This window comes from Haliotis asinina, chromosome 6 (assembly GCF_037392515.1).
Source record: "Haliotis asinina isolate JCU_RB_2024 chromosome 6, JCU_Hal_asi_v2, whole genome shotgun sequence".
Classification (NCBI taxonomy): domain Eukaryota; kingdom Metazoa; phylum Mollusca; class Gastropoda; order Lepetellida; family Haliotidae; genus Haliotis; species Haliotis asinina.
In genome coordinates, this window is record NC_090285.1 from 37,740,390 (window position 1) to 37,765,001 (window position 24,612).

Consider the following 24,612-nt stretch of genomic DNA (forward strand, 5'->3'; position numbering starts at 1 on the left):
CAAATTCCAGTATACATCAAGCTCACCCACTAAATTTTGGTTTCTTTTGTAATTATATTTGCTAACGCATGTACCGAAAGTAGCATTTTTCAAGTTGTGTACCCCCATATATCTACATACCATTACATACTGAATACAACAACATTAAATACAACTTTTAAATACAACTTGAAATTTGTTACCTCGACTAATGCATGGCACAAATTATTATTCAAGTTTTCTTTTTGTTTTTGTTTAAAAATGTGTACAAAACTCATGTTTGGAGATACGATGATGTAGTAGACTATGGACTACTGCACACGTAGGAGAAAATGTATTGTGTTTGCTTATATGACTGTATACTATATTTATTATCGTCATTAGTTTCCTCAAAACTGATTGTAATAGCGGATATCTTTCATCTTGTGTCGTTTTAGTGAGTAGCACTCGAGTGTGGGTGTACTTGTCGTACATAAGGTGCTGCAATACACTGTGTGCACTTGCTTATCTACATATAGATTGTACTTACATGTGTGTCTGTGTCTTTTGTCTTTTACAAAGTGATGGAAGTAAACACAATGTACCACAGCAGGTACAGGCGTTGCCATCGTCTTAAGGCACTGCAATGGATTGTCTCCTCTGTGGTTGATAGCACTCATGCTCCAGGGTTCTCCACAGTCACGGCACTTCCCACTCTAGTCAGGCGGCATTCCGTGAAATGAGCTGAATAATGTGTGTCACTCATTCGCAGACTCACTTAACCGTAACATAATTGTTTTTGACCGAACCGCCTCTGGTTTGATGGTTGGGGAGCCTGAGGTAGCTGGTATACCTCCCCTACTTATTACCATGTATGTGTAGACTAGATATTCAATGTAAACGTGATTTAGTTTCCACTTCACTTTTCACTTCTGTGGAAAAACACTGCCCCAAGCACATCACCCTTCTGCAAAAAGTAAAAAAAAAACCCAACCAAACAACCAAGCAACCAACCAAAAAAGTACACTTAAAACAGAATAAACACATAAATAAAAATTAAAGGAAAGTCTCACTTCTGTGACTAGTGTGAGTAACTTCCAGCACTACCCATGAAGTGAAGGTCTGGGTTAGAATGCTGTCCTTCAGTAACACATACTTGTCTTAAGAGACGACCAACTGGAGGCCAGGCCGCTGACTTGGTTGACACGTGTCATCGGTTCCCATTTGTACAGATTGATGTTCATGCTGTTGATCACTGCATAGTCGGGTCCAGGCTTGATTGTTTATAGGCCGCCTCCATATAGGTGAAATATTGCTGAGTGCAGCGTAAAACTACTGCTGGACACATATTAGATGATCCTGCGCACTAAACGCATTTGTGACAAGAGAGGCGGTACAACGAATTGGGCGATTATGCTTGGCTGCTACAGGTAGCTTGACGATTATGCACGTGCAATACATGCTAACCGTGACATGAAATCAACGCCGTTCCCAAGTATACAAATTGGGGTCATTTGTCAGGTCGTGGATCATCTTATATGTGTTTACCAGTAAACTCACTCACTCACCTTCCAGCACCATGTAGTCACAACCTGATGTCTGTTGACATTAGGATGAAATAAGAAGAAACCAAAGAACATATTTTATACATTTTATTCGGAAATGTTTCTGCGGCAAATGCTAACGATACACGGACGTCTCTAACTTGAAAGTACATTATAGCTTTCACGCATTTTTCTGTAAAGCTGTACAACTGTTGGATATATGATATTTACAAATGACACATTGAACCATTACTGTGCGTGACCCCAACGGCCATAAAACCTATATCAACGAATCAGTTTGTGTCCTCAGTTAGGATAGGTGGTTTCTATATTCTTCCTTGCACTATGTTTGCTGGAATCGGCTCTTTTGCTGTTTGTTCTTTAGTAATATGCTTCATTGTTTAAATGAAGCTTAAATAAACATATAATAAGCAAATAAATCAATGATGAAAGAAAACATGCTATTTATACAACATGTAATTTGCTTTGTGCTTACTCCCACACCCTACACTTTGACACTCTTCACCCCACTGCTCTTAACCCTCGTCTTGTAATCTGTTATGCCACCCCACCACCCAACACCCTGTCACCCTTCCCGCTCCTTTCAGTCCTCGTGATGCCATCTGTCATGCCACACCCACACCCGGTCTGTTGTACAGCCACTAAAACAAATATCCACAAAACAAGTATACCCAAACCAGCGCATGCAAGTCTATGTAAAAGAGATGTAGTCTATGTAGCCTCATCCTCAACCAACAAGTCCCTCCCTGTCACCTGTCATCATTCAGCACACTCCATCAGCAATCTTCCCACAATCCTCATGTACAGCCGGTCACCTATCCCCGTCCCTTGTCTTCCCAAACTCTCACTCCCTGCAAGGGGAGCCTGTCATCCATCATCCCAAACCCCCCACACCTACCCTGTCACCCGTCTTCCCAAACCCCTCATCCAAACCCTGTCACCTGTCTTCTACACCCTTCACCCTAACCCTGTCACCCGTGTTCCCAAACCCCTAACTTGTCACCCGTCTTCTCCAACCCCTCTCTTCCACCCTGTCACCCGTCTTCCCAAACCCCTCACACCTACCCTGTAAACCGTCTTCTCAAAACCCTCATCCAAACCCTGTCACCTGTCTTCTACACCCTTCACCCTAACCCTGTCACCCGTGTTCCCAAACCCCTACCCTGTCACCCGTCTTCCCAAACCCTTCACCCCAACCCTGTCACCCGTCTTCCAACACACCTCACCCTTACCTTGTCACTTGTCTTCCCACACCCTCCACTCCAACCCTGTCACTCGTCTTCCCAAACCCCTCTCTTCCACCCTGTCATCCATCTTCCCAAACCCTTCATCCCAACCCTGTCACCTGTCTTCTCCAACCGCTCTCTTTCACGCTGTCACCCGTCTTCCAAAACCCCTCACCCCAACCCTGTCACCCGTCTTCCAACACACCTCACCCTTACCTTGTCACTAGTCTTCCCACACCCCTCACCCTAACCCTGTCACCCGTCTTCCAACACACCTCATCCTTACCTTGTCACTCGTCTTCCCACACCCTCCACCCCAACCCTTTCACTCGTCTTCCCACACACCTCACCCCCACCTTGTCACATGTCTCCCCCAAACCCTCGTCCTACCCTGTCACCCATCTTCCTAGACCCTTCACCCCAACCCTGTCCCCTGTCACTGATAATCCCAAACCCTTGACCCCAATCCTGTCACCCATCTTCCCAAACCCCTCACCCCAACGCTGTCACCCATCTTTCCAAACCCCCCACCCGCAGCCTGTTACTCATCTTCCAACACCCTTCACCATAAACCAGTCACCCGTCTTCCAACACCTCTCACCCAACCCTGTCATCCGTCTTCCCAAACACCCCACCCCTACCCTGTCACCCATCTTCCCAAGACCTCAATCTGTACCCTGTCACTCGTCTTCCCAAACCCCCTACCCTAACCTGTCACTCGTCTTCCAACACCCTTCACCCCTACCCAGTCACCCATCTTCCAACACCCCTCACCAACACTGTCATCTGTCTTCCCAACCCCCCCCAACCCTACCCAGTCATCCATCTTCCCAACCCCTCATCCCAACCCTGTCACCTGTCTTCCCAATCACTTCACCCCAGCCCTGTCACCCGTCTTCTGAAATCCCTTGCCCCAACCCTGTCACACATCTTCTCAAAAGCCTCACCCGAATCCTGTCCTCTGTCTTCCCAGAAACCTGATCCCTACCCTGTCATCCATCTTCCTAAACCCCCAAACCCTACCCTGTCACCTGTCTTCCCAACCCCCCACCCCTTCCCGGCATCCCAAACACGCCTACCCTACCCTGTCACCCGTTTTCCCAAACCCCTCACCCCAACCCTGTCACTCATCTTCCCACACCTTTGATTCCAACCCTGTCATCCATCTTCCCAAACTCCTCACCGCAACCTTGTCACCCGTCTTCCTAAACCCCCAATCTTTACCCAGTCACCCGTCTTCCCAAACCCCCCACCCTTACCTTGTCACTCGTCTTCCTAAACCCTTCACCCAAACCCAGTCATCCGTCTTCCATCACCCCTCACCCAACACTGTCATCCATCTTCCCAAGCCCCCATCACTACCCTGTCACCCGACTTCCCAACCCCCTCACCCCAACCCTGTCACCTGTCTTCTGAAACTCCTCGCCCCAACCCTGTCACTCATCTTCTCAAAAGCCTCACCCCAATCCTGTCTCATCTTCCCAAACCCCTCATCCCAAAACTGTCATCCGTCTTCCCACACCCTTCACCCGAACCCTGTCATTCGTCTTCCCAAACCCGTTAACCTACCCTGTCAACCGTCTTCCAACACTCTTCACCCTACCCTGTCACCCGTCTTCCCAAGTCCTTCACCCCAACCAATCATCTTCTGAAACCCCTCACCCCAACCCTGTCACTCATCTTCTCAAAAGCCTCACCCCAATCCTGTCACCTGTCTTCCCAAACCCCTCACCCCTACCCTGTCACCCATCTTCTGAAAAGCCTCACCCCAATCATGTCCCCTCTCTTCCCAAACCCCTCATCCCAACCCTGTCATCCGTCTTCCCACCCCTCCCACCCCTATCCTGTCACCCGTGTTCCAACACCCTTCACCCCAACTCTGTCACCCATCTCCCAAAACCCATTGCCCCTACTGTCACCCGTCTTCCCAAACCCCTCAACCTACCCTATCACCCATCTTCTCACACCCTTCACCCCAACCCAGTCACCCATCTTCCAACACCCCTCACCCAACCCTGTCATCCGTCTTCCCAAACCACCCACCCCTACCCTGTCACCTGTCTTCCCAAACCCCTCACCCTTATCCTGTCACCCATCTTCCCAAACACCTCACCCCTACCCTGTCACCCGTCTTCCCAAACCCAGCGCCTACCCATCACCCGTCTTCCCACACCGCTCACCCCAACCCTGTCACCGGTCTTCCCACGCCTTTCACCCCTAACCTGTAACCCATCTTCCCAAACCCCTCTACCCAATCCTGTCACCCGTCTTCCCAAATCCCTCATCCCAACCCTGTCATCTATTTTCCCACGGGCCTCACCCCTACCCTGGCACCCGCCTTCTCAAACCGGTACCCCTCTCCCCCCATGACCCATTTGTTTTTAATTCATATATGCCTGGTTAACCACAAACTATTTGACTGAAGAAATAAGAAGCAGAAGATTATCAAAATCAAATTTCATTAATAACATATCATTCTTAATAAAAATATAAATAAGTAGATCCCATGAACAGTAATAAGTGTGCATGTCAAATGAGCATAGAAAGCCATGTTGATGCCTTTGTATCTGGAAGTGTGGCAAGTACCATGCCGACACCTAAGTCATTGTCTCTGAATATACAGCCTAACTCTGGGTCAGTAGAATTAAACAATATGTAATTGTTTTCAAATTAGACATTTACGATTCATTTCGTTGCTACATCCTGTACAACATCACACGTCATCAGTTTGTAGCTGGTGATGTGCACAAGGTCTCCATGTTGGCTTCTGGTGTCAGATGAATGTTCCAGTGCTCCTCCTAGCGTCTGACGGCTCCAGTCTCCTCATCCAGAACAACCCTCTTCCAGTGGTACTAATGTGAACAACCCAGCATCCATGCTTCGACAGGTATTGTCTGGCGTGAATGGCCTTCTTTGAGTCCCAGGACCCCAGTGAGGCCTCAGAATGCAGCATAGCCAACACCTCTCCTGTCTGACACTGGTAGTAAGAGCTGATATAAGCTTGGTATATGCCACGAACTGGGTATGTTTGAAAACCCAACGGAACTTCATGATGCCGCTGTAGAAGTTCGGACTTGTCCTGCAACAGATGAACTCAAATATACATCAGTGAGAATTTAAGTTAGCCGGTATGAATAAATGCATATATGTATGCCTACAATAAGCACTGAATGAAAAATGAACGCTGGTTCCTGATTTGAACTGGTTAATGTTATTTATCATATGAGACAAAGTCGAGCTGCCTTTTTGAGAGATGACATACTAACAGTTACACCATTATCACGGATACACAAGACTAAAAGATGAAAGGAAAGGAAATTTTATATTTGCATTGTATTTTGTGAACGATTGAAAGATTTGGTGCTTTATTAACATGTATTAGAAACATGAACGCATTACAGTGTGTCATGAAAATGATCCACTACTGACCTCAGACACTTGTCAAGATCTGATGCTTATTATGTCAGTTACCTGATTATCTGATCCAGACTTTATTATTAGCAGACTACAGTAATATGGCTGCAGAGATGCTGAGTGCGAGGTTAAACGACACATAAATGTTTCAAACACGCAGGCAGTCGTCCATAGCTACCTTGACAAATGGTGTATTAAGTCAATATGCCACAATTATATTGAATTTTTCAGTATTTATTTGTGAGACATAATTAATTTGATGTTTTCAAGATACATTAGTTTTGAATGTGGGCCCACATTCGCCTGAACGAGGTAGAGGGAGAGAGTAATCTCCCTTGAACAACTGATAATGCGGTTTCGCCTTAATTTCACCCCAACCCTGAGGAGCACACTTAAAAACGCCAAAATGATGCAGCTGTGAATTGGTGGGAAGGAATGAATGCTGATATCCTGCCCTCAGTGGGTGGGTGTGAACAATATCCTCTGTATGAGGTTGATGTCATTGCACAAATGAACACTGGTTCCTAATTTGGAGTGGCTAATGTTATTTTTCATGTGAGATAAAGTCGAGCTGCTTTTTCAGGGGATGAAGTAAAAATTGTTACATCATCCCAGAATGACACACTAAGCAAAATAACCTTACTTTTCATTGAGGGGGTAGAGATCTCATTTATGTTTGTACTCAGCCTGTGATGGGTGTACCGATTTTATTCTGTATTAGCATGTACTTGTGACATGAAATACATGACAATGTAACAATTCAGACATGAACACATTTCAGTGTGTCGGAAACAATAGACATGTCTGACTTCAAACACCTGTCAAGATCCGCTCATTATGTCAATCACTTGATTGTCTGGTCCAGACTTTATCATTAGCAGACAACCGTAATATGGTTGAAGAAACCCGAGTGCGGCGTTAAACGACATATAAATGTTTCAAACACGCAGTCATTAATAACTACGACGACGGTTGGTGTATATATTTCAAAGCAAAGAGGTTTCAAAACCTCAATAAAGCATGTTATTATACGACACGAAGCATACCCAGCTGATCAAATAACATGTTCCATGAGCCAAGTTCGGGGATCGAACCCAGAACTCCGATTTTAACCCGACTATCGGCTCTCGTCATGGCCTCCACCCCAGGAGGTAGGTTGTAGAGCTGAAACACGATCTGTACAGTCTGTCCTGGCATCGTGGGGAAATATAGATTGACAAAATTGCAAGAACGAGCTAAATGCGGTTGTGTGTCCAGGCAGCTAAGACAACAATAACGTCACGTGATCAGCAGTTCCACATCTTGTGGCGTCATGATACTATGATCACTTCACGTGTGACGTCACGTTTTCGTAATCGAGAAAGTTGCTCTACCTTTCCCTGACCAGAATAACGCAGGAGGGTGCCTATATCATTCCAACTACATGATTCGGTCTGCAAATAATCCAGGCAGGAATGAGTTAACCCATTGATAGATATCATGAGCATCAATCTCTGTAAATTGGATGCGATGACATGCAGCAACTAATCAAGTCAGCGAGTCCGTCCACCTGATCCCGTTAGACGCCATTCACCACAAGTAGGGGTTGCTGAAGTCGACCAGCCAGATTCCCTATTTCCAAAAATTAGTCAGTCTCTGCTTCTCCTTTACCACGAAGATGAAGATACGGGTTTAGAATTTGTCTTCTGCTCATTCTTGTTATAAGGGGCGACTAAGGGGACCGGGTGGTTAGGCTCATTGACTTGGATGACTCGTCATCGCATCCGAGCTGTGTAGATCGATGCTGATGATCACAGTCACTGGATTGTCTGAACTTGACTGGATTATTTACAGACCGCCGTCATATATCTGAAAATTGTGGCGCTAAACAAAGAGTAAACCCTGATTTTGTAAACACTATCCAATATGGCGGAAAGCGCACTTTGACGTTCGTGTATAGATGTATTTTCGAAAACATTCCAACAGATTCTAGGTTCATCTGCAGTATTTCAGAATTATCGTGTACGTGTACGTGAACTATTTAGAATTTTATTAGAATTTTTAGGATGAAATTATATGTCCCTGTGGCACCCATGGGGTTAGACAACAAACAAATAAAATAAACCCTCGACACAATCAACGCGTTCTGTCTTTGATGTCCATCCAACTTCATCAGAGAACCGGCAGCATCGAGACAATCATCTCTTTAATACAGGTGTTAACTTGGGACAATCTACAGGACTGTCGGAAATAGAAAAAAAGTTCTTAGGTTGTTACTCTGTATACCTCAAATTTATACAACTGCAAATAGGACATGTTAAAATAATTCAACTTGGCCTAACTGGGCATTCAGTGGGATGCGTAAGAGGTGATTCAGTAAATCATGTTTACTCATAAAATCGGGCAAAACCTTGGAAAAATACAAGTTGCTGGAAACAATAAATCATACTGTGGATGGCAATTAGATCGCTCAGCCAGGTATGATGACGGACCGGCGTCTCACCTGGCATGAAATGCATGAGCTGCCTACTTTCACAAGGAGCCATTTCAAAGATATTGTTTTGCTTTTTCATGTGTGTTGAATATTTCCTATTTCCGACAGTACTTTAGTTAAAGCTGTCATGAAAGTAAGCATTATTTCAAAGGTCAAATTTGTAACAGTTTTCTAAGACTATGATGCCACGTTTTACTGGATAACAGCACTTGCAAACGTGTGTAGAATGTGTTTAGATCGTGTCCGATAAACTGTCAAATCTCTCGTGCTGCATGTCGCCTATCTTAGACCATGTGGATGACATCGAGGTTTAAATGTCGCAAGAGGCGACTAACGCGATTGGGAGATCAGGCTTTCTAACCTAATTGACACATGCCATCGTATTCCAGTAGAATGATGTTGGTGATGTTGATCACTGGATCACTGGTATGTTGACATTAGGACGAAATAAGAAGAAACCAAAGAACGAACCCATTTACTCATTCTTTTCCAGATTTTGTGGAAACCTTTCGCCCTCCAGAAAGTTCTAATAGTATTTCAGGACGAGACGTCTGTGATGACAAGCCACGGAACTACCTCTGTACAGTGTTGCATGCCACCTGGCAGTACTTCGATAGTGAGTGAGTGAGTTGAGTTTTACGCCGCACTCAGCAATATTCCAGCTATATGGCGGCGGTCTGTAAATAATCGAGTCTGGACCAGACGATCCAGTGATCAACAACATGAGCATCGATCTGCGCAATTGGGAACCGAAGACAAGTCCCAACCAAGTCAGCAAGCCTGACTACTCGATCCTGTTAGTCGCCTCTCACAAGCATAGTCGTATTTTATGGCAAGCATGGGTTGCTGAAGGCGTATTCTATCCCGGGACCTTCACGGGTTACTTCGATAGTGGGTTAAATAGACCAAATATGAGAGTTCCTAACAAGAACGGTGGGTCTATTTCAACACTGAACTTAATGAACTTTTACAATCGATTTATTTCTTTCAAGGTTCCACCGGCTGCATCTACCCGTCAGTGAGCAGCATGGACTTGGGCACGGACACAGATACTGACACGGCTCCTCTGCAACAACAGAAGCGAAGAACGTTAGATAAGAGTATATATGTGTTTTAAGGATTGAAGGTGGATATATTACGCTCATTGGGAAATAGCTGAATTGTTACATTCATTGTAAAACCTGTATTTTGATTGGTTGAAGGTGTCATTGTTACATTCATTGTAAAACCTGTATTTTGATTGGTTGAAGGTGTCAATGTTACATTCATTGTAAAACCTGTATTTTGATTGGTTGAAGGTGTCATTGTTACATTCATTGTAAAACCTCTATTTTGATTGGTTGAAGGTGTCAATGTTACATTCATTGTAAAACCTGTATTTTGATTGGTTGAAGGTGTCAATGTTACATTCATTGTAAAACCTGTATTTTGATTGGTTGAAGGTGTCAAATGTAATTGCATTCTTTTCCCAATGCACCACTCTTATTACTGCCGACTTCCGGGGAAGCCAATTACAGTGAAGGGAACCCCCTTTCTGCTCACTCCTATCGTCATTCGCTGGATTTTGGGGCACATTCAGCATATTTCGGATTCGTTGGATTGATACAATACATTTTTTCGGTTCATGCCTCTATGAATCCAGTTTCAAATAAATGCAATGAAACGTGACAAATTTAGCAACAACAAAGAATAATACGAAAGTATATAATTTGAGGATTTCGGCAGATTTTGACGATTTCTATAATTGCAAACGTACAGAGTTGTCTTTTAATCACCTGAACTCGACGCCGCTTTCACCCTGACTGGGCCCAAATACCGGGACGGTGTACTTCAACGTCCACTCCATCAAACGGCTGTCGCACACAAAGGTCGGGGCACCCCACTTCCCTTGGTCATAATCAGGAACTTTGTACGTCCACGTTTTCATCTCGGTGAGGGTCTTGGCATTGGGTATTATCCTCATCCATGGCTCGGCATCGATTGTCCTCAGACCAGACACAGCCGTTTTCCACACACTCTGCTCATCCATGAAGACGGATTCTGTCAGACTCTTCATGGACGAGGACTTCACGACATGGTCATTTGGGTTTTTATCAGAGGGAGATATCTTCTTGGTTATGTACACACTTTCAATCCCCTTGCCAAGCTTGATGTAGGCTTCACTGGCAACTATCTGAATATCACCAAAGACGTTGGCAGCGACTTCAGCAAACAGTTGGTCTTTGTTCAGACGTTGCTGGGGATACAGCTGACTACCCTGTCCTGGGTTGAACTGAGTTTGAAGGAAGCTGCTCAGGAAGTGAGCTAAACGAACTGCGACGCGACCTTGAGGTTTGAAATGCTTGGTTAACCCCTCATTGTAGGGGAGAACAAGGTCGCTTGAAGGCATAGAAAGGCAGTTGTCGGCAGTTATGGTCAGGACCTTCTGCTTCTCTTGGGAAGTGTTGTCCGTCAATGCTGTCTTGTCCCGTTTACCGATAATGACTTCATCTGTAGATGTAAATGTTCAAATAACGGTACTGGCACTCGATTTTTATGTACCAGCTGAGCGATACATCGTCGCAACTTCTATTGTTTTGAAAGTTCATCAGTCACATGTTTGTTTTAAGAAATACAAATGGTATTAGTCACGAGAAGCTCTACTACCTTTTATTGTCTACGATGTCATATAATTTGTGATCTCATTTTTTCTTGTCTGAGTTCAGTCTGAGTGTTTCAGTCTCAGAAAAGAAAACAGTTCAGTTATGCCCAAACACAGAGGTATGGCCAAAAACGTTATCTCCAACTTCAGGAATCACGGTGATCCGATTTAATATAAATCAAAAAGCCTGTTCTTTTCCGCAGATTTATCTATCCGAGCAGGAAAATAATAGACCAGTGACGGCGTTAAGAGGACATGTTTAGATCTGTGGATAAGAGACAACCAACATCAGACTACCAATATATATATATATATATATATATATATATATATATATATATATATATATATATATATATATATATATGTGTGTGTGTGTGTGTGTGTGTGTGTGTGTGTGTGTGTGTGTGTGTGTGTGTGTGTGTGCGTGCGTGCGCGTGTGTGTGTGTGTGTGTCTCTCTCTCTGAGGTGTTCCTTTACGTTTTTGCAGGGTTTCTTCACAAGCTATGCGACATAAAGCTTGCGTAGAAACCTAGCTAGAACAGGTGACCACCAGTCTTTGGCACATGTGCATTGTGCAGTATCTATGTAATATGAGCTATCATCGGATACCAATACTCTACAGTGAAGCTGTAGACATTCGCAGGTAGTGTGCGAGACTAATGTAGGTCATTCAGTTCTATGACAGTGGACTTCAGCAAGTTGACATTAATTGACATGACTTTTTCACCGAGATTTGTTGTCTTGCCACAGGAAAAACAAGGTTCAATGCAGGGACACATGCTAAATGAGTTTGAATGTTTTGCTAGGTTTTCAAGATTTTTAGCCTTCGAGCAAACTGGATTCTGTCAAGAAACACTGTCAATTCTTGTGCATTGATGTATTCATGTTTACAAGAAACAAAACTGATCCTCACCTGTTTTCACGCAGTCAAATCCATGCATGTACTCTCGAAGGGTTGCCTGTTCCATGTCCAAACCTTTGAAAGGTTCCGTCTGAGTGCTGTTCTTGTAGCGGTAGCCTGGTTTGCACACACACTCGTATCCGCCATGGCTCAGCCCGAATCCACTTACCGGCCTGCACTGTTGGGAGAGGAAAGTCTGGACATGGAACTTTCCTGACTGTTAGTTTCAGGTTTAAGGGCAAGATGGGATGCTGTAGTTGAATCTTAACTGACTGTAAGTTTGTGGTTTGAGGGCAAGGTGAGATGCTGTAGTTGAAACTTGACTGACTGTTAGTTTCTGGTTTGAGGGCAAGGTGAGATGCTGTAGTTGAATCTTAACTGACTGTTAGTTTCTGGTTTGAGGGCAAGGTGAGATGCTGTAGTTGAAACTTGACTGACTGTTAGTTTCTGGTTTGAGGGCAAGAGGAAACTCTATATTTGACACTTCACTGAATATAAGTTTCAAGTTTAGGTAGTATCAAACATGTGAACAAAGATTACATTTCGGTTGTATGTCCGAACCGGAATTAAAGTCTAGTTTCGAAATGACTATTGCATACCCATGGAAGTGTTAAACGTTTAGCTGATACGCCGTAATACAACCATTATACTGTGAAAAGGTGTTACACCTAACCCATGGATATGTACTTTCCTCATGATTCGTGAAGGCCAGGGGTAGAATAGGCCTTCAGCAACCCATGCTTGCTATAAACGGCGACTCTGCTTGACGTAAGAGGCGACTAACGGGATCGGGTGGTCAGGCTCGCTGGCTTGGTTGACACAAGGGATCGGTTCCCAATTGCGCAGATCGATGCTCATGCTGTTGACCACTGGATTGTTTTGTCCAGACTCGATTATTTACTGACCGCCGCCATATAGCTGGAATAGTGCTGATTGCGGCGTAATGCTAAACCCACTCACTCACTCTCCTCACACTCTCATCAGAATCACCGTGTGACAAATTGCTTCAAATGGACAGGGAGAGAATTCAACACAGTAGGACCAGCGTACTGGAAAGACCTCTTACCAAAGGAAGAAAGGGGAACGGAGAGCAAATGTTTGGTCTTCACGTCTGAGAGTTCTAGTAGGATATTATACAATAAGACGTTCAGAGAGACACTGAAGTTATGACACTTTTGTATACAACACAATGACGTTAAGAAGTGACTAATGCTTACGTCTGTTGTGCTTTTGCAGAATGCCATGTCAGCAAAGTAGTTCGGGCGAGGATTCCCAATTGAATAGGGACACGGGTTGATATCGAGTTTTGTGTAATCTATTTCGACTGTGGATTCAGCTACAAATCTGCAACAAAGTGATTATCCGATGTATTCAATTTGAAAGCAGCAAACGTATTCTTTACACTTGCGAATGACACATACATGACTGAATACGATAACCAATGGCAGATGAATTGTCGAGAAGTATGAAGACAGATGATGAATAGATGAGGGTTACCAGTAGTAAGGAATTAACCGATGGGAAAGTACAAGGAATCGGGGTATGGACAGCAAAAAAATATGTAGATACGATTCATTCGTAGCTACTCGTGTCATTCGGGTTACGGAAAGAGGCGAGTAGTTACGAATGGATACGATTGAAACTCAGTCTGGTACCGGGATTCTGCTGCGCCAAGGCTTCGAAACTGTCAGAGTTGAGTAGAGCTGGGCTTTACGTCATGTTGGCATTATTCCAGCCCTATAGTGACGTGATCAAGTTTGCATTTATACCAGTATTATTATTAAGTCCATGGTCCAAAAGAGTTTTGTTTTAAAAACATTCGTTTTCTTTTCACTACCATTTAAAAACAGAAAATGTCAGAGCACAAAATATGAATATCAGTTTGTTATTCTTTTTACAACACTACAATTTGTAATACAGGTCAACTTACCCAGGGACCCGTGGAAGTCTCGGGGAAGAATATGCCTTCAGCAACCCATGCCTGCCATAAAAGGCGACTGTGCTTGTTGCAAGAGGTGACTAACGGGATCGGGTGGTCGGGATCGGGTGGTCAGGCTCGATGACTTGGTTGACATATGTCATCGGTTCCCAAATGTGCAGATCGTTGCTAATGTTGTTGATCACTGGATTGTCTTTTCAAGACTCGATTATATACAGACTACAGCCAGTTAGCTGGAATATTGCTAAGTGCGGCGTAAAACTAAACTCACTCACTCAGTTACCCAGGTAATTTCCGATCAGATACCCGCTCACACGTGAAAACATATCTTTCAGATTTCCCGCAACATAATGGGAGATGTCAGAAGTTTCTAACAAAATATACTCTGTGCGTACGGTCTGTAAATAACCTACTCTGGACCAGATAAACAAATACAGGAAGGAATATCTTACTGCAAAGTAATAAAGGAAGAGGGACCACACAAGGACATATGGCTCACTAGAAAGGTAGACAAAGAAACATGTACTTACAATGGTCTCCGCAGATGCTGCCACAGTGTATAACGGGGCATATAATCCGTTATAGGTGACACCACGCTCACAACCCATTTATTTGTCCGCCCACAGTCAAAATAGGGAGTTGTGAACCTAACTGGCATCGTTTTATCGAAAACGTCAGCGTGATAATTTGGACCGAAAAAACGGAACGTGGAATTTTGACTGTCATCTCCATTGGCACCTATCTCATACACGTCTTTGGGTCTTATGTCCGCTTGATAGTCATTTAGCCAGAGACTATACCATTCGAAAGCGGTAGACCCGACGGCTAACTTTGTGTAATTACGAATGCTGTCGTCTTCAACCCTTATATGTCCCTGCATACGGTTCGCGTAAGGTCCAAACAAGGCTAGTGTCAGGTTGAAAGGCTGAGTTCGGTAAAAGTTTGGATACGAAGTGTTTCTATCGTAATAGATCCCAGATCCCACGATATCATCCGGTCCGGAAGTGACGTCACTAATGGCTGAGAGATACGTGTAGACGAGGTCGGGCTGTTTTCCAAAGTCCGTGGTCTTATTCAGTTTCTGGTAGATGATTGAGAAAAAGAAGGCGCGGTTCAGGGTCATTTTAAAAGCTTCCATGGCCAGCGATCGATTGGTAAACATCTCCTGTGCTCCATCTTGATATGTCGGAATGTGGGAGCGAGCACTGGACCAAAGGCGCAGCTCAGCTGGAGAAAACAAACAAGAAATGTAACAACTGTTTTCAAACTTCTTGTCTAACTAGAGATCCGATAAAAGAGGGGGTAGGGGTGGAGCAGTCTTGTGGTTAAAACGTTCGCTCGTGTTCAATTCACCAAATGGGTACATCGTGTGAACCCCATTTGTGGACATCCGGTGTCCTGCGCCGTGATATTATGGGTATATTGCTGTAAGTGGCGTGAAACTTAACTCGCTCACGTTGTGGCAACTGAAACCTTTTTTATTTATTTATTTATTTATTTATTTATTTATTTATTTATTTATTTATTTATTTATTTATTTATTTATTGTGGGTTATGGCTAGTTTCGAGGCATCAGTGTGCCTGAAAACTTGGATCCGTGAAGACATAAAGATGCGCTCAATGATGGTAACATTTCTAGATTTGTTCTTTCGATCCGGCGTGATAAACACACATATACGATCTGTACCTCTTTTCAGTCATACTTCATCTGTCGTTTACTTTTTGTAACAAGCTAACTCAAGAGAAACTGTATGGTCGAATATGAAAGTTCGCAGGATAATTTCCCCAGAAGGAGGAATCATTCCTTTGTCTATACGCCAAAGTAAACACACAGAGGTATGCGAATTGCGTTCATCTGGACTGCCACATAAGTCGAACAGAATATTTTGTACCGGACTAAGCTATAGGTGTAATTTCAAATGTTACCTTGAAATGAAATGAGGCAACGGTTACATGCAGACAAGGACATAGCTCTCGTACAGCAAAGTAGTCGTTACCCCTTTATCAACTATAGAAGTACGACAGGTCGTAAAGTTACGATCGCTTTGTGGATCGTGACTGTGGTTCTGATAAGATCTCATTTCGCAATCCCGGGGCCTGGATTTTGACACAGTTCTACGACGATGTGTCATAGTGGAACAGAAAAACGATACTAATTGGGTGTGGGTTTCCAGATAGGAACTTGGAAAACTTCAGTTGCTTTATAGCTACAGTTGGTAAATTGCTTCATGTCGTCCAGATATTCACGAGACACCTAGTGAAGATCCCCGAAGATCCAGGTCAGAGTGGGTCTTCAGTAACCCATGATTGTCGTGAGAGGCAATTAGTGGGATCGAATAGCCAGCTCGGTGACTTGGTTGACACATGGCATCCTATCACACTTCACACCTAGTGAAGATCCCCGAAAATCTAGGTTAGTAAGGGTCTTCAATAACCCACGATTGTCGTGAGAGGCAGCTAACGGGATCGAGTGGCCAGCTCGGTGACTTGGCTGACACATGGCATCCTATCACACTTCACACCTAGTGAAGATCCCCGAAAATCTAGGTTAGTAAGGGTCTTCAATAACCCACCATTGTCGTGAGAGGCAGCTAACGGGATCGAGTGGCCAGCTCGGTGACCTGGCTGACACATGGCACCCTATCACACTTCACACCTAGTGAAGATCCCCGAAAATCTAGGTTAGTAAGGGTCTTCAATAACCCACCATTGTCGTGAGAGGCAGCTAACGGGATCGAGTGGCCAGCTCGGTGACTTGGCTGACACATGGCATCCTATCACACTTCACACCTAGTGAAGATCCCCGAAAGTCTAGGTTAGTAAGGGTCTTCAATAACCCACGATTGTCGTGAGAGGCAGCTAACGGGATCGAGTGGCCAGCTCGGTGACTTGGCTGACATATGGCATCCTATCACACTTCACACCTAGTGAAGATCCCCGAAAATCTAGGTTAGTAAGGGTCTTCAATAACCCACCATTGTCGTGAGAGGCAGCTAACGGGATCGAGTGGCCAGCTCGGTGACTTGGCTGACATATGGCACCCTATCACACCTAGTGAAGATCCCCGAAAATCTAGGTTAGTAAGGGTCTTCAATAACCCAGGATTGCCGTGAGAGGCAGCTAACGGGATCGAGTGGCCAGCTCGGTGACTTGGCTGACATATGGCATCCTATCACACTTCACACCTAGTGAAGATCCCCGAAAATCTAGGTTACTAAGGGTCTTCAATAACCCACGATTGTCGTGAGAGGCAGCTAACGGGATCGAGTGGCCAGCTCGGTGACTTGGCTGACATATGGCACCCTATCACACCTAGTGAAGATCCCCGAAAATCTAGGTTAGTAAGAGTCTTCAATAACCCACCATTGTCGTGAGAGGCAGCAAACGGGATCGAGTGGCCAGCTCGGTGACTTGGCTGACATATGGCACCCTATCACACCTAGTGAAGATCCCCGAAAATCTAGGTTAGTAAGGGTCTTCAATAACCCACCATTGTCGTGAGAGGCAGTTAACGGGATCGAGTGGCCAGCTCGGTGACTTGGCTGACATATGGCACCCTATCACACCTAGTGAAGATCCCCGAAAATCTAGGTTAGTAAGGGTCTTCAATAACCCACCATTGTCGTGAGAGGCAGCTAACGGGATCGAGTGGCCAGCTCGGTGACTTGGCTGACATATGGCACCCTATCACACCTAGTGAAGATCCCAAAAAATCTAGGTTAGTAAGGGTCTTCAATAACCCACCATTGTCGTGAGAGGCAGCTAACGGGATCGAGTGGCCAGCTCGGTGACTTGGCTGACATATGGCACCCTATCACACCTAGTGAAGATCCCCGAAAATCTAGGTTAGTAAGGGTCTTCAATAACCCACCATTGTCGTGAGAGGCAGCTAACGGGATCGAGTGGCCAGCTCGGTGACTTGGCTGACATATGGCACCCTATCACACCTAGTGAAGATCCCCGAAAATCTAGGTTAGTAAGGGTCTTCAATAACCCACCATTGTCGTGAGAGGCAGCTAACGGGATCGAGTGGCCAGCTCGGTGACTTGGCTGACATATGGCACCCTATCACACCTAGTGAAGATCCCCGAAAATCTAGGTTAGTAAGGGTCTTCAATAACCCACCATTGTCGTGAGAGGCAGCAAGCGCGATCGAGTGGCCAGCTCGGTGACTTGGCTGACATATGGCACCCTATCACACTTCACACCTAGTGAAGATCCCCGAAAATCTAGGTTAGTAAGGGTCTTCAATAACCCACCATTGTCGTGAGAGGCAGCTAACGGGATCGAGTGGCCAGCTCGGTGACTTGGCTGACATATGGCACGCTATCACACCTAGTGAAGATCCCCGAAAATCTAGGTTAGTAAGGGTCTTCAATAACCCAGGATTGCCGTGAGAGGCAGCTAACGGGATCGAGTGGCCAGCTCGGTGACTTGGCTGACATATGGCACCCTATCACACCTAGTGAAGATCCCCGAAAATCTAGGTTAGTAAGGGTCTTCAATAACCCAGGATTGCCGTGAGAGGCAGCTAACGGGATCGAGTGGCCAGCTCGGTGACTTGGCTGACATATGGCATCCTATCACACTTCACACCTAGTGAAGATCCCCGAAAATCTAGGTTACTAAGGGTCTTCAATAACCCACGATTGTCGTGAGAGGCAGCTAACGGGATCGAGTGGCCAGCTCGGTGACTTGGCTGACATATGGCACCCTATCACACCTAGTGAAGATCCCCGAAAATCTAGGTTAGTAAGAGTCTTCAATAACCCACCATTGTCGTGAGAGGCAGCAAACGGGATCGAGTGGCCAGCTCGGTGACTTGGCTGACATATGGCACCCTATCACACCTAGTGAAGATCCCCGAAAATCTAGGTTAGTAAGGGTCTTCAATAACCCACCATTGTCGTGAGAGGCAGCTAACGGGATCGAGTGGCCAGCTCGGTGACTTGGCTGACATATGGCACCCTATCACACCTAGTGAAGATCCCAAAAAATCTAGGTTAGTAAGGGTCTTCAATAACCCACCATTGTCGTGAGAGGCAGCTAACGGGATCGAGTGGCCAGCTCGGTGACTTGGCTGACATATGGCACCCTATCACACCTAGTGAAGATCCCCGAAAATCTAGGTTAGTAAGGGTCTTCAATAACCCACCATTGTCGTGAGAGGCAGCTAACGGGATCGAGTGGCCAGCTCGGTGACTTGGCTGACATATGGCACCCTATCACACCTAGTGAAGATCCCCGAAAATCTAGGTTAGTAAGGGTCTTCAATAACCCACCATTGTCGTGAGAGGCAGCTAACGGGATCGAGTGGCCAGCTCGGTGACTTGGCTGACATATGGCACCCTATCACACCTAGTGAAGATCCCCGAAAATCTAGGTTAGTAAGGGTCTTCAATAACCCACCATTGTCGTGAGAGGCAGCAAGCGCGATCGAGTGGCCAGCTCGGTGACTTGGCTGACATATGGCACCCTATCACACTTCACACCTAGTGAAGATCCCCGAAAATCTAGGTTAGTAAGGGTCTTCAATAACCCACCATTGTCGTGAGAGGCAGCTAACGGGATCGAGTGGCCAGCTCGGTGACTTGGCTGACATATGGCACCCTATCACACCTAGTGAAGATCCCCGAAAATCTAGGTTAGTAAGGGTCTTCAATAACCCAGGATTGCCGTGAGAGGCAGCTAACGGGATCGAGTGGCCAGCTCGGTGACTTGGCTGACATATGGCATCCTATCACACTTCACACCTAGTGAAGATCCCCGAAAATCTAGGTTAGTAAGGGTCTTCAATAACCCACCATTGTCGTGAGAGGCAGCTAACGGGATCGAGTGGCCAGCTCGGTGACTTGGCTGACATATGGCACCCTATCACACCTAGTGAAGATCCCCGAAAATCTAGGTTAGTAAGGGTCTTCAATAACCCACCATTGTCGTGAGAGGCAGCTAACGGGATCGAGTGGCCAGCTCGGTGACTTGGCTGACATATGGCACCCTATCACACCTAGTGAAGATCCCCGAAAATCTAGGTTAGTAAGGGTCTTCAATAACCCAGGATTGCCGTGAGAGGCAGCTAACGGGATCGAGTGGCCAGCTCGGTGACTTGGCTGACATATGGCATCCTATCACACTTCACACCTAGTGAAGATCCCCGAAAATCTAGGTTACTAAGGGTCTTCAATAACCCACGATTGTCGTGAGAGGCAGCTAACGGGATCGAGTGGCCAGCTCGGTGACTTGGCTGACATATGGCACCCTATCACACCTAGTGAAGATCCCCGAAAATCTAGGTTAGTAAGAGTCTTCAATAACCCACCATTGTCGTGAGAGGCAGCAAACGGGATCGAGTGGCCAGCTCGGTGACTTGGCTGACATATGGCACCCTATCACACCTAGTGAAGATCCCCGAAAATCTAGGTTAGTAAGGGTCTTCAATAACCCACCATTGTCGTGAGAGGCAGCTAACGGGATCGAGTGGCCAGCTCGGTGACTTGGCTGACATATGGCACCCTATCACACCTAGTGAAGATCCCAAAAAATCTAGGTTAGTAAGGGTCTTCAATAACCCACCATTGTCGTGAGAGGCAGCTAACGGGATCGAGTGGCCAGCTCGGTGACTTGGCTGACATATGGCACCCTATCACACCTAGTGAAGATCCCCGAAAATCTAGGTTAGTAAGGGTCTTCAATAACCCACCATTGTCGTGAGAGGCAGCTAACGGGATCGAGTGGCCAGCTCGGTGACTTGGCTGACATATGGCACCCTATCACACCTAGTGAAGATCCCCGAAAATCTAGGTTAGTAAGGGTCTTCAATAACCCACCATTGTCGTGAGAGGCAGCTAACGGGATCGAGTGGCCAGCTCGGTGACTTGGCTGACATATGGCACCCTATCACACCTAGTGAAGATCCCAAAAAATCTAGGTTAGTAAGGGTCTTCAATAACCCACCATTGTCGTGAGAGGCAGCAAGCGCGATCGAGTGGCCAGCTCGGTGACTTGGCTGACATATGGCACCCTATCACACTTCACACCTAGTGAAGATCCCCGAAAATCTAGGTTAGTAAGGGTCTTCAATAACCCACCATTGTCGTGAGAGGCAGCTAACGGGATCGAGTGGCCAGCTCGGTGACTTGGCTGACATATGGCACCCTATCACACCTAGTGAAGATCCCCGAAAATCTAGGTTAGTAAGGGTCTTCAATAACCCACGATTGTCGTGAGAGGCAGCTAACGGGATCGAGTGGCCAGCTCGGTGACTTGGCTGACATATGGCACCCTATCACACCTAGTGAAGATCCCCGAAAATCTAGGTTAGTAAGGGTCTTCAATAACCCACGATTGTCGTGAGAGGCAGCTAACGGGATCGAGTGGCCAGCTCGGTGACTTGGCTGACATATGGCACCCTATCACACCTAGTGAAGATCCCCGAAAATCTAGGTTAGTAAGGGTCTTCAATAACCCACCATTGTCGTGAGAGGCAGCTAACGGGATCGAGTGGCCAGCTCGGTGACTTGGCTGACATATGGCACCCTATCACACCTAGTGAAGATCCCCGAAAATCTAGGTTAGTAAGGGTCTTCAATAACCCACGATTGTCGTGAGAGGCAGCTAACGGGATCGAGTGGCCAGCTCGGTGACTTGGCTGACATATGGCACCCTATCACACCTAGTGAAGATCCCCGAAAATCTAGGTTAGTAAGGGTCTTCAATAACCCACGATTGTCGTGAGAGGCAGCTAACGGGATCGAGTGGCCAGCTCGGTGACTTGGCTGACATATGGCACCCTATCACACCTAGTGAAGATCCCCGAAAATCTAGGTTAGTAAGGGTCTTCAATAACCCACCATTGTCGTGAGAGGCAGCTAACGGGATCGAATGGCCAGCTCGGTGACTTGGCTGACATATGGCACCCTATCACACCTAGTGAAGATCCCCGAAAATCTAGGTTAGTAAGGGTCTTCAATAACCCACCATTGTCGTGAGAGGCAGCTAACGGGATCGAGTGGCCAGCTCGGTGACTTGGCTGACATATGGCACCCTATCACACCTAGTGAAGATCCCCGAAAATCTAGGTTAGTAAGGGTCTTCAATAACCCACCATTGTCGTGAGAGGCAGCTAACGGGATCGAGTGGCCAGCTCGGTGACCTGGCTGACATATGGCACCCTATCACACCTAGTGAAGATCCCCGAAAATCTAGGTTAGTAAGGGTCTTCAATAACCCACCATTGTCGTGAGAGGCAGCTAACGGGATCGAGTGGCCAGCTCGGTGACTTGGCTGACATATGGCACCCTATCACACTTCACACCTAGTGAAGATCCCCGAAAATCTAGGTTAGTAAGGGTCTTCAATAACCCACCATTGTCGTGAGAGGCAGCTAACGGGATCGAATGGCCAGCTCGGTGACTTGGCTGACACATGGCACCCTATCACACCTAGTGAAGATCCCCGAAAATCTAGGTTAGTAAGGGTCTTCAATAACCCAGGATTGCCGTGAGAGGCAGCTAACGGGATCGAGTGGCCAGCTCGGTGACTTGGCTGACATATGGCACCCTATCCCACTTGCGATGCTCCTGATTTTCTAGTTCAGAGTCGATTATTTACATATCTATAGGCCGTCGCCATATGTCTGTAATATGGCAAACTGAATTCACTCATACACCCTAGACACCAGAGACTGGCACATTTAGCTTAGCACTTGCACTGGCACTGGCACTTGTCAGACGGTTTCAGCAAACCCCTGTGGTTTACCGATCGGCCTGTGTAATCTTTTACCAGATTCAACTGAACAGAAAGCGTGACCATTCATGAGGGCCCATATTCTGTCTGGCATCCATTTATGCCAATAAAAATTAAGATTTGTCCACACAGAGGAAATGTGTTTGCTATATTTTATACTTTAAACTAGGGTTGAAACAGAGCCGGCACGTCGAAAAGCTGAAAGATATGAAGTAAAATGTTTTCTTTGAACTATCTCCGTTAATGCATCCAAAATAAAGCTAGAAGACTGACAGAATTAAGGAATGTTCTTTCTTGCATCTACAGGATATTTTATCCGCCTCCGTCTCAGTTCTTGAAATCATATGTGATCACCGAGAGGAAACCAGATTGCATTCGATAGTTTCACTTATTCACGTTGCTATCACATAACACATAACAAATCTTCATCAACACCATACTCAAAAATAGTTCACCATATAATAAACGATTCTTAACCATCCAGTCAAGCTGCAGTACTTTAAATCACCAGCAGTACTTTAAATCTTTGCGGGTGAGATACAATTGCATTAATCCCCGATCATGACTACCCGGTAACATCAATCACCGCTTACACCAACCAAGGGCTGCCAGAGATTGATTGGCACCCTCACCCACAGGGGTGTCATGACATTCTACGTGGTTGTATGAGCCATACCGATTATCGCCATCGGGACAGGAAGCGTAAATCCTCTTTACAATCAGGACACACGGGGAGATAGATATTGGAACTCGTGTTCCATAGTTCAAACGTCTGTGGACAAACTGGACAAACGCTGCACTTACAGTAGCTTTTATGGTGACAGTTAGTTGCATTTACGGCGTCCATCCGCTTCATGACGTCGTCCAGATTGTCCCCGGACGCTAGGGACAGAGCGACCAGCAGCACCGCAACCTTCATGGCGTATTGAGACATCATATTGGGATCATGGAGCCTTACAATCTATATGTGTACAATTACGGGCGTGGGAAAGGACGGGACGCCGTCTGATAAGATTGTACACATAGATCAGGATATGTGACAGTTTTCAAATGGCTCATACAGACATGTCAGTTAAAGGGTGTTTTGCAAGAACCTTAAGTCTCATGACTCCCCTGAAGGTTAAGAATCGATTATAATATGGCGAACTATTGTTGAGTATGGTGTTAAGCAACAAATCCGATTTGTAATGTTCAATATGATAGTAACGTGAATAAGTGAAACTATCGTATCCAGTCTGTTTTCCTCCCAGTGATCACATATGATCAAAAGCACAGAGGCCATGGCGGATGAAATATCCTGTAGATGAAAGAAGGAAAATTCCTTAATTCTATCAGTCTTCTAGCTTTATTTTGGATGCATTAACGGAGATGGTTCAGAGAAAACATTTTCGCTCATATTTTCAGCGTTTCGACATGCTTCGTTTCAACTCCAGCTGTACAGTATAAAACATAGCAAACACATATCCTTTGTGGGGACAAATCTTAATTTTCACTGGTAAAAATGGATGCCAGACAGAATATGGGTCCTCATGAATGGTCACAATTCTGTTCAGTTGATTCTGTTGGCAGAATGCTCACACAGACCAACCAGTAAATCACGGAGTTTGCTGACCAGTGCCATTCCATTGACACCCTCTCACGTGTGTTCCAGAAGCTAATTGTCCCAGGTGTCTAAGGTCTATGAGTAGATTTACTTTTACTCCGCAGTCAGCAATATTTCAGCTATATGGCGACGGTCTGTGAATAA

General features: G+C 45.6%; 1 protein-coding gene across 1 annotated transcript; it reads right to left on the reverse strand.

Moving 5' to 3' along the window:
* Positions 1-9,596: 9,596 nt before the first annotated feature.
* On the reverse strand, positions 9,597-23,872 carry LOC137287599 (uncharacterized). Its single transcript, XM_067819972.1, has 6 exons — positions 23,670-23,872; positions 14,651-15,347; positions 13,399-13,525; positions 12,194-12,359; positions 10,412-11,126; positions 9,597-9,702 (listed from the first exon to the last, which is right to left on the reverse strand). The coding sequence occupies exons 1-6, from the start codon at positions 23,800-23,802 to the stop codon at positions 9,645-9,647; spliced, it is 1,896 nt and encodes a 631-aa protein (XP_067676073.1). The 5' UTR covers positions 23,803-23,872; the 3' UTR covers positions 9,597-9,644.
* Between the last annotated feature and the right edge of the window lie 740 nt (positions 23,873-24,612).

Coding starts and splice junctions, on each gene's coding strand:
- LOC137287599 (XM_067819972.1), bottom strand. CDS start 23,802: ATGATGTCTCAATACGCCATGAAGGTTGCGGTGCTGCTGGTCGCTCTG. Junction 11,127..12,193: donor ATTTGACTGCGTGAAAACAG/GTGAGGATCAGT, acceptor TTACATCTACAG/ATGAAGTCATTATCGGTAAA. Junction 9,703..10,411: donor GAAAGCGGCGTCGAGTTCAG/GTGATTAAAAGA, acceptor CTGTTGTTGCAG/AGGAGCCGTGTCAGTATCTG.